The sequence below is a fragment of the Grampus griseus genome (genome assembly GCF_964374135.1).
Source record: "Grampus griseus genome assembly, chromosome: 4".
In the NCBI taxonomy this organism is placed as follows: domain Eukaryota; kingdom Metazoa; phylum Chordata; class Mammalia; order Artiodactyla; family Delphinidae; genus Grampus; species Grampus griseus.
Genome location: NC_138997.1, coordinates 111,242,381 through 111,254,033, shown reverse-complemented (window position 1 = coordinate 111,254,033; position 11,653 = coordinate 111,242,381). Strand labels below are relative to the sequence as shown.

The window sequence follows — 11,653 nt, the reverse complement described above, 5'->3', positions numbered from 1 at the left end:
TACATACAGTATCAGTCTCAGAGTGGTACAGTGACACTGCCAGAAGGTTGAAGTTCATAACTGTAACAGCTTGAGGGAAGTCTGTGGAGAAAACATTTTTAAGATTGGAAAAGGTAAGTGACATAGAGCAAATCGGTTGTGAGTCCATAATTAATTCTTGAAAAAAATCACACATCTAATTCAGGAGTAAAAAGAAATCTGAGTGTCTATGGTGCAGCTGACACAGCTGAATGAGTTGGTGAGTTGGGGTCACCTTCAGGGACCCCTAAGGTGAGTGTCTTTTGTATGAGGGTGTGAGGTTCCTTCAACATGTTCATATTAGGGTCTGGAGTGAGTAGGGTGAGGGGCATCAGAGGACAAGAAAGGTCAGCGGTACATAAAACTTTATAGTTGAAGTACAAGTTATAAGCAAAAATAATAAATATGCAATATTAAATGTCTTTATTTCTGAATCAGCAGATTGAGTACATTTGGCAATTGGTCAGTAGCTCTGCCTTATCAATCTAATGAAAATGATGGACGACCTTAAAATGTTATAAGGGGCTTATATTCTGCACAAAAATAACTACATTTTAGGGGTGCTGTAAATGAAATAGATTCTCCCCAGGTTCTCCTCCCTCCTAACTGAACTGCACAATGTGTTGGCCTTTCTTTTCTTCATTGAAGAGCCAATACTTAACTCTGATGAACCATGGAGTTGTTTAATTATTTCATAACAGATATTACAAGTAGTTCTCATTTTCATCAGAATGTTGCCTAGTTGTTAAAAAATTAGTAAACAGGAACAGAAGTCTTCCTTTAATATTATTCATGTTTCATAGGACCGAAGCATTCAGGAAGTCAGGAAAGATAATTTTTTGCAGATGCCACTTGTATATTCAAGGGGTGGGGAGGTAGGGAGTAGGGAGGTGCAGAACGTTGTTTAAAATGCAAGAAGGGCCATTTCTTCCACTGTACTGTTCCTTCTTCTCCTCCAAGAGTGAATAATTTTCAAATATTGCTGCTACCTTTGTTCCTGAAGTGAGAGACCTCAGGACCCCATTTCTAAACCAACTCACCTGTCACACTGATGAGTTAACATATTCCTCCTAAACATGGCTTACACCATCTTCATGTAATATTTTTTCTAATTTTCCTGCAATTATTGTTTCCTCCTCCCTTCCTTATTTGTATTTGATTTCTCTCTCCTCTCCCACTGCAAACTACTAGTATTATTTCCATTTTCCCTTTGTCACTGCGGGGTCCCCACTTCAGTGGAGAGCTCCTCCATGCTTTAGACACTAAGAATAAGGGGAAAGCAAATCAAAGTCAATACTTGGGAGTGCTCTAGGCCAGGTAAGAAGCCTTATATTGGGGGAGTGTAGAAGCCTGACTGCTTATGCTGAGCCTTTGTTTACCCACAGCCATGATGGACTCCAATAAGATGACCATAAACTTGGCCCTCTTTGGCATGACTCAAAGTGGAAAAAGTTCTGCTGGGAACATTCTTCTGGGAAGCACTGACTTCCACAGCAGCTTTGCTCCATGTTCTGTGACCAAAGATTGCAGTCTGGGCCGCAGTTGTCACTTCCACAGCTTCATGCGTCGAGGGGGGCAAGAGGTAACCCTGCAGGTCCAGGTGCTGGACACTCCAGGTTATCCGCACAGCAGGTTGAGCAAGAAGCATGTGAAGCAGGAGGTCAGGGAGGCCCTGGCACATCACTTCGGGCAAGAGGGTCTGCACCTTGCACTGCTGGTCCAGAGGGTGGATGTGCCTCTATGTGAACAGGAAGAATCTTCCCCAGTCCAGATGATCCAGGTAATAAAAAGGGGCAATCACACTAATGACATTATTCCCATTTGAAGGACATTATCTTAATAGGAAAGAACTATGAAAAACTGGTTAAAAGAGTAGTTTTAAACCAAGTTTAAAGCAAGTAGTTTAAAACAAGTGCTGATCACATAAAAATAATTGGTAAAAATTACTTGATTTTCCCACCAAGAGTCATTTTTACAATTTCCTTTAGAGGAATTCAGTCATTTTGTAACTGGGTCATAGAAAACAAAACAAAACAAAACAAAAAATGAGATACTGAACTTCAGAGGTTAACTAAGTCTCAAACCCCTAAGAACTGTGAATCTGATTGATTGTCAGTGTGGTCTGACTATGCATCAGAATCAACTAAGCTGTTTGTTAAAAATGCAGATTCATCCAAGCCCTACTGAAACAGAATGTCAGGAGTAGAGCTTGCCTATCTGTATTTGCATAAACTTCCCGTATATTTCTCTAAAACAGTGAAGTTTTAGAACCACTGAACTAAAATACTTACTTGCATCCATTCAACATCAAGGGACAACCTCTTACAGTTCACCATAAATGGGGCATTACTGTCTGATTCAGTCACTGAACACTGTATTGAGCACCAGTACAGAGCTTAATGATTGGTGAGTAATATATGAGCCCTGGTCTCAAAAAGCTCACAGCCTGGAAGAGACAAATAGATAAACAAGTATAAACAAGTATAAGACAAGTATAAACAAGTATAAGACAATAGATAAACAAGTATAAGACAAATAGATAAACAAGTATAAGACAAATAGATAAACAAGCATAAGACAAATAGATAAACAAGTGCCAAAGTAGGGCAATGTACAACTCCTCAGTGAAGGAGGCATCACTGAGACCTACACCTCAGTAAGTAATCAGGGGAGATTTATACTTTATTAACAGGAAAAAAATCAGGAATTTCAGAAGCTTTGCTTGTTTCATCATCTGTAGGGTAACTGCTCCATGCCAGCCATGAGAAAATCACAGGGACCTCAGGGTGAACAAAAATAACATATGCCACTTTTGACTAGTGGTTCATCCCTGTTTGTTTGTTCATTTATTCAATTTCTTGATTCTCCAGTTTGGGGCCACCCAAATGTAACTGCTGGACTTGACTAGTATAATTCAGTAGCCTCATTAAGTCACTGAGCTCAGAGAACACATCTCCCCTAGAAGCTTCACAAGTAAACTACATGAAGAATAGAGAGTAGACATTTTTAATTCAAAATGAATTTGTATAAATGCTATTCTTCTTTTGGTCCCACCTCTGATTATGCTCATGCAGAATCTGTTACACTTAGAAAAACAGTATACTTTGCTTTAAAGAAAGATATCTTCCTTTAACTAGTAAAGGCATAAGATTGTTCTAAATGACAGACACACGTTTTGTTTTTCAGTAACTGTGCATGTTTCTAAAAAAAAAAAAAAAGCCATATGTGTAATCACAAGAAACTAGCGGAAAAAATTAGGGTGACAAGAGTATAAAAAATAATCCTCATCATGTAACTCCTGAAAAATCAAGGACATTCTGTACAAAAGCAAAGAAGAAGAAAAGAAGATGATTGCAATTAAGAAACAATGCGGAATCTAAGAAAGCCCATAAACCACCCCCCAACCAGTTAAAGCCTGCATTTCAAACAATATTTCTGGTAGAAATCAAGAGGGGCGGGGGGCGGGGGGGAACTGCAGCCATACAGTCAGTGTAATTTTTAAACAGTTTTAAAAATTCATTTAAAGTTGCTATTAAATAGACATTTAGCTTAAGCTATAGATGGATGTAACCCACTAAATTCAGTAAATGCATAAATAGTTCTCAAAAACTAACCTGACCCTCTCCATATGTCTCCAGATTTTTCTTTCTGCTGGTCCAGACAGGATATTTTAAGAGACATACATTTTGAAAATAGATTTTTTTTCCAGTTTTAGGATATAGAACAATATTGTAATTCCCTAATTGTTTTTTATGCAAGTGAATTTGATTCATACATGTCTCTGATCCTTTTAAATGGTATTTGGCATATAGCCTTCTCCTCTTATAGCTGCCTTCCTTACGTCAGTGGCCAATTCAGGAGTTGAAGGCACAGAGGAGATGGGCTAGGGAAAAACTCAGATCCAGAATATTTTTTTCGAGAATAAATAACTTCTGTCTCCCGGGAGAACTCAGCAGCCAAGATTTAGTAATCCTCAGAGGGGCCTCGACCCCTAGGAGGCACTGCAGTCCCATTCTGGGCTTACCACCTTGATCTTTGGTTGAAGATTGCCTAAGCACAGGCTGGCTGTTTATGACTTTCTTCCTGAAGGTGCCTCAGATACTAGTGGCAACCATCTGGATATGCTCACAGATTGGAAGGAGCTGCAGAATGTCTGAATATTCAACAGGACCAGCAGCTGTTAGGAAGGAGGTGTTGCTAAGGTCCTCTGGTTTCAGACACACCCTGGATTTCTCCTTCCTGGCTCATGCAAAATGGGGAAGAGAACATCTGCCTTCCCCTCTTCCTTTCCCCCTTTCTGGGGGCACTGATGCTTTCCATGGAAGTAGTCTCCAAGGCTAGTGCCAGAGAAGTGACCTCTTCTTTCCTGTACCTCTCTGCTGTCTCTTTAAATATCTCTCAGTTTGTGCTCTAATATTTTACAGAGGGGTTATAAGCTGCCAACTGTGACAACTGAAACAGTTCCTCAAATGATCCCTTTTTCTTTATTTATGTTAGGCCTTCATTAATTTACAGTAAAATGGTGGAGATGTCAGTGAGTCATCTCCCCAAAATTGGGAAATAAAGGGAATGATTCATCTGAATGTTATCTATCATTTTAATTTTTTAAAAAATCCCCCAATAATAGATCAGAGCATAAATAAAGTCACCTGAGGGAAAGTGCTAGCATGCAGCCAAAGTGCACCAGGAATTGAATCCAGGAATTGACTAAATTCTTTCCATGATCATGGTATCATGTACATATTATCACTGTATATATTCAGGCTTCAAGCATGCATTTTAATTTCGAATGAACAACTCAGCTGCTGATGTTACAGATAGGTGTACACAGGGAAGGTTCAGAAAGGCCAATGTAAGGCCTGAACATACTAAACAAAGATCATGGGCTTAGGTGTTCTATAGAATTCAGTTGACAAATAAGCCTGTTACAGTTCTAGGTATATGACTATAAATGTTACTAAGGCTTTCTTGGCTTCAGTTCCTTACTTATAAAATGGGGATAATTTACCTAATTGAAGAGTTCTGAGGGCTATATTTAATAAATGTAATGTGCTTGGCATTGTGCCTGAATTACAGCAGTTTCATAGTAGGTTTGCAGAAAATTGCCATTACTATTATTGTTTTTATTGCCATCAGCACTACCTAGATTGTGATGAGTACTTATTCAAATGAACTACTAGATATAAGCAACATATTACAGATGTTGTTCAAGTTCCTACTTAGCTACTCGCTTTGTAACCTTGGGTAACTTCTCTAAACTTCAATCTTTTCACTGGTAAATTGGGAAAGATAATAGTTTACTGGGTTACTTTTGGAATTAATGTCATATTAACATAATAGTAAATTCACTCAGACACTGGCACATGGCAAGTGCATAATAAATGTTACCTATGATCATTGTGACTTTATTGTTAGTATTTGTTTTACCCTAAAATTGGGACATATTATTTGTAGCCTTCTTTGGGATTATTTTGATAGGCTTCAGAAGAAAGTAAGAGTGAAATAAAACTTACACGGCCCTGATTTATAGGAACTTCCTTATTAATTTAGAAAAAAATCTGGGAAAAAAATTTACTGGCTTAGTAATGTTAATTGAAATAAAAATTTAGTGTGAAGGACAGGGGACCCCTGCCATTCAAGGAACCTCTGTTACAGGCCCAAGTCTGCCAATAATCAGCTATGTGGCTTTGGCCAAGCCATTTAACATCACAAGGCCTTAATACCCTCATCTGTAAAATAAGGCAGTTTTGACAGATGATCTGTAAGGCTGACTGTTCTCTGAATCTGATCTAACGAGGCTTACCATTCAGCTTTGGCTCTCTAAGAAGGCAAATGTGGTGCTCGAAGTGGGAAGAGAATAAGGGAATAGCATAAAATATAAAGAATGGTCCTTATTGTCCTCCTGATCCATGATAATTTTTTTCTCAGTTGATGTAATAGTTGGCTTTTTTTAAAGTTTCCCCCTAAAAGGTCCAGATGCTATGATTTCATCAACCACAAACAAGTGAGGCAGGGCTGGTGAGGTCCTGGGAAAATGAACGTAATTCCTGGAAAACAAAGTTTATATCCTAACTAGTTGTCCCAAAAGGACTAGATGGACTCATACCCATTAGCACTATGAAACCAAACAACTCATGATTGATTGTAAAATTTCCATCTAGCTTAGTACTATATTTAAATTATTAACACCAGAAACTTACATTATCTTTCTATTGGATTTTTTATGTGAGGTATCAATCAAATGTGATTATTCTTTCTCTGGATCCATAAAGAATGTTTGGCCACTAACATGATGACTATACACCAAGTGACACTACTTTCAAATATTCAACTATTTGCTGGCCAAAAATCAATCTAAAGAATATAAGCTAAATCAACCATTCTCTTCTATTTTTGGCAGTAATTCAAAAGTGCAATTTCTCTCACAGTTTAGGACATGAGCATCCTTTCATAAATAATTATCAACATGTAAAAACTTTGCAGTGGCTGAACACATGGACTTGTAAGTGGTGTCAAGCTTACAAATCTATTATCCTTAGGCGCTTTAACTCATTTTTCCTGAATGATATTATGGTTTAAAGTACAGAAGATGTCTGGTGGAGACAAAGAGGCAACATGTTAATGTTACAATACAGAAAGCCGGGAACTAAAAACACACTGTGAATGTTATGCCCTTTAATGCAATAGGTACTAACCTAGCAAGAGGAGAAGTCTATGTTATAATATATAACTCAGGAGAGAACCATTTGAGCCAAACAGTTTATTTAGCATGAATTTTTATTATGGTGATGTTGTAAAAATAGTTAATAATAAATATAGCCCCTGCATCAGCCAATACCCAGGGAACAGGTCTGGGGGTAACACTCAAGGGGTTAAGGACAGTAGCTATTTATTCACGTGTATTAAACATTTCAATAACCTGACAATCAATATGAATACATCAATAATGTGCTGAGTGAATACCAGGTCTGATTCTAAATTTGAGAAACTTCTAGAGACAAGAGTGATGAAGGATCAATAGTGGTATAGAAATAAAATCCCAATACTATACAATTCCCAATAATGCTCAATCACTTTCTTTACTTGGTATGTCTTTACTGCCTGAGAACTCCTTTGTTAATTCCTATGCTCGAGGCATCATCACATGCCAGAAACTTTTTCTGACCCCCTCCCTTTACCCCCACTTTCCACCTCTCCCATCCAAAACTAGGCTAAATGTTTGCCTTTGTAGTGCCAATATATTTTCTATCATAACACTTGCGATTACAACAAACTGAAAGTATTTTTTTCCTGTCTGTCCCTCTTCCTTAGACCTAACTTTAGTTAGTAAACAAGAATCTCCACTAGATATACGCAGGAAATGTACCTGTCTTGTACCACTCCTTGTCCCCAAAACAAAGTAGACCCTCAATAAGTATTTGCAGAAGGAATAAAGCCCCTAGAGTGCTTTTTAAAATTCACATTCCCAAGCTCCACCCCTAAAGATTTTGATGCATTTTTAGAAAGCATCCCAGGTGATTCTGATGTAAATGGCCCAGAAATCTCTATTCCCAGAACCTAAATCTGATATATTTAGCACTTCATTAATTTTTCAACCATTTGGATTAATTTGCTGGGGCTGTGATAAAAAGTATAATTAACTGGCTGGCTTAAGCAACAGAAATTTATTGTCTCTCAGTTCTGGATGCTGGAAGTCTGAAACGGGTGTTAGCAGGGTTAATTCCTTCTGAGGGCTGTGAGTGAAGGATCTGTCCAAGGATTCTCTCCTTGGCTTATGGATGGCTGTCTTTATGCTCACCTGGTGTTCTCTCTGTATTCATGTCTTTGTCCAAATTTCTGTTTTATAAGGACACATTGGGTTAGAGTCCCACCCTAATGATCTTAATTAATTGCATCTGCAATAACCCTATTTCCAAATAAAGACACTTCTGAGGTACTGGAGGTTAGGACTTCAACATATCAATTTGGAGAAAGAGGTTACAATTCAACCCACAACATGGTTTATTTATTTTGCAATTCTCTGACCTCTCTCACAAGAGATGTGTTCTTAGAGTACATAGAATATATGACAAACTCTGAAGAGGTCTGGTAATTTTGCTATGTCACTATTAGCTAAAATGTGATGTTGACATTGCATATAGACTTTGATTTATAAAAGAGCTATGTTCTTTAAAGTTTGGGTTAAAGGTTTGCTAATTTTGAGTTTTAAAGGCACATAAGCATATGCCAATTAAAGTACTTCTTTGAAAAGTTCTTTTGTAAAGTTCAGAATCTTTCTGTTTAAATAATTATTCCCTAATGTACTGATCTGGGAATGTCTGAGGATTTTCTTGAAGCAGGGCATTTCAGGAGAACTAGAAATATACAATTATCCTATGGTATAAACAGACACATTTTGAACAGATATGAGGAAAAATTTTGGACCTATACCTTGAGAGAGTCCCTCTGAATACAAAATAGAAAGTGTAGATTACAGGCGAATTTGTGATAATGAACTAGAGTAGAAAAGTTTTACAGGAAAGTACAATTTTGTGTCCCAAAGATTAAATTTCAAAATTGAGGACTCAAAATTAATAAATAAAACCCTAAATCTTCTATTTGAGACGATGGTGAGGGTCTAAATTCCAAATTAATACAACATATTTATTGAGAGTTTACAACATATTAGAGGCTTTGATTGATATAGAAAGACATAGACTTTGCCTTCAAAGAGGTCATAGCCAAGTTATAGAAATAAATGTGAAAATGAATAGCTCTGATAAAAGTCAGACTGTGTTAGGAGTTATAATTGGTAACCAGTCTTGAGATGTTTCTAATTTAAATATATTGTCCCACAGTTCCTGTATTTTCATATTAGATTTACATGTCCTGATTCTTCCTTCCTCCCTCCTTCCCTTCCTCTTTCTTCCTGCCTTCCTTTTACTTTCTTTCCCGCTGTCTTTCCCTCTTCTTCCTTCCATCTTTTTTCAGTTGTTCAATATTATAAATATGAATCCTATATTCATTCAAAAGTTTCCCAAACTGCCATTCAATTTTTTCAAGATTTTTATAAACTAGAGTTTGTGCTAATGCCTCTGTTTGTACTCAACCTCTTTATATATCAGTTTCTCTATATCATAATGGTATCTCTCACAAATCACCATGTTGAGCTTCAAAAGAGATAAAGTATGTAAAGCGCTTAGCATAATATCCAGCACTAAATATTAGTTGTTCTCCCGTCTTTCTTTCTTTTAATTATTAGATGTTCTGGATATTCCTTGTTATGTTTATTCCTAAGCATTTAATACTTCTCTTGCTATTATAAACTGGTAGCAGCTTTGGAAATATTTTTTTTATGCGAGTGTTTGGAATGGAAGGAATTTTACTGTCACACTGTCATGATTTCATATAACTTTGGAAATATTCAAAAACGTTAAATGGTTATTTCTAGATGCCTTTCATATTGCGTGAGCAATCTGCCATGTCCTATTACTTCTGCTTTATATCAGCTCATTTGCACTAATCAAACAAGAATTTATTACATAACCAACTTCTACATATTACTAAACAAAGGAATACCGGTCTGCAGTGTTTTTCACCCACATTAGAGGAAGTCACCCGATAAACTGGGTTTGATTCCAGGTATGTGAAGAGGATGCGAGTCACAGTAATATTTTGTAGTTGCTCCAAATTACCAAATGTATTTTGATCTTAGCATTTCCATTACATGTCATCTGATTAATTGACAGATTGTAACCAGATTATGTAATTATAAATCCTTAGAAAATGTTTTCAGTGATGATGATAACACAACATTCCTACAGAAAGAGATATGACAATTCCCTTGGGCAAGGTGCTCTGACAAAGGAATTCAGTGGTTCTAAAAGATTCAGGTTGACAGGCAAGTATAAATGAATGCTGCAAATGTAACTAAATCATATGCAGCATTGATAATATGCAGTTTTGAGGTTGTATATAAATTATAACAACAAAATAAAATGGAGAACTAAAGCCTTTTTTTATAGAATGCCCACCCATCTCTGTCCATGTGCTTACATTACTTGACCCCATCATCATTTCCATTATATATTCCAGCTTTTAGAAACATAATGAGGTACAGATCTATTGACTGTGTTAAACCATAATAACTCCTCAGCTCTTCTTTGAGAAATATAGTCCAAGGCAAATAGCCATTTAACTTCTCTCTTTCAGGAACTTCTGGGACATGCTTGGAAGAATTACACTGCCATTCTTTTCACCCATGCAGAGAAAATAGAAGAGGCTGGGTTCAATGAAGATGAATACTTACATGAGGCCTCTGATACACTGCTAACTCTACTAAATTCTATTCAGCACAGATATATTTTCCAGTATAAAAAAGGAAACTCACTTAATGAACAAAGACTAAAAACCTTAGAAAGAATCATGGAATTTATAAAAGAAAATTGTTACCAAGTTCTTACCTTTAAATGAGATTTAGGTGAAAGGAAAAGGGCTTTGGGTTTTAGAGTCAGCAATCTGGTTTCAAAAGTGCCTTTATTAGCATGAATGTGGACCATCAGAATTTCCATGTGCTGCCAGTGAGAGTGTACATTGGTAAAACCACTTTGGAAAACTGGCAATTAAAAATAAGATTTCTGAAAAAAATAAAAAATAAAAAAAATAAGATTTCTGGGCTTCCCTGGTAGCATGGTGGTTGAGAGTCCGCCTGCCGATGCAGGGGACACGGGTTCGTGCCCCCATCCGGGAAGATCCCACATACCGCGGAGCGGCTGGGCCCATGAGCCATGGCCACTGAGCCTGCGCATCCGGAGCCTGTGCTCCACAATGGGAGAGGCCACAACAGTGAGAGGCCCACGTACAGCAAAAAAAAAAAAAAAAAAAGATTTCTAAGGCAAATCCTATGACACAATAATTACACTCTGAAGTATATATATCCAACAGAAATGTATACATTTGTGCACTAAAAGACATGTATGTACAAGAATGTTCATAGCAGTACTATTCATAATAGCTAAAAACTGGAAATTATCCAAATGTCTACTAAGAGTAAAACGGATAAGCAAACTGCAGTATATTTAAACAATGAAATATTATACAGTAATGAGAATGAGCAAACTACAACTGCATGTAACAAGATCAATGAATTACCCAAACATAATGTTGAAAGAAAGAAGCCAGACATAAAAGAATACATACTCTATGATTCCATTTGTATAAATTTCAGAAACAGTCAAAACTAATGTAATTTTAACTATTTTGATGTGAGAAGTGTTGGAAGTCAAGTTACCCTTGGTGGGGTGGGGGGGATAGTGAGTGAAAGCACACACCGGGGCAGCTTCTCAGATTCCAGTAATGTTCTATTTCTTGACCTGGAAGTTGGTTTCACAGAGTGTGTTCCCATTGGGAAAATTCGACAATTAAACACTTCTGACTTACGAACTGTTTACTATATATGTTATACTTAAATAAAAGTTAAAAATGAATAAATTATTATCCATATTTTCAAAACTTGCTCCACTGCTTACTTGATCCTAAAAAATTAAACTTGTGAAGGTCTGTTCCTCATGTGAGATACCTACTTCATATTTACTGTAATGATAAAACAACTTAGCACATATTAGACGCTCAGTAAATGTTAACTTCCGCTTCCACT

General features: G+C 36.9%; 1 protein-coding gene across 1 annotated transcript; it reads left to right on the top strand.

Moving 5' to 3' along the window:
- Nucleotides 1-1,378: 1,378 nt before the first annotated feature.
- Nucleotides 1,379-10,470, top strand: GIMD1 (GIMAP family P-loop NTPase domain containing 1; the record flags this gene model as incomplete). Its single annotated transcript, XM_082653961.1, has 2 exons — nucleotides 1,379-1,798; nucleotides 10,210-10,470. The coding sequence occupies 2 exons, from the start codon at nucleotides 1,379-1,381 to the stop codon at nucleotides 10,468-10,470; spliced, it is 681 nt and encodes a 226-aa protein (XP_082510087.1).
- Nucleotides 10,471-11,653: the final 1,183 nt, after the last annotated feature.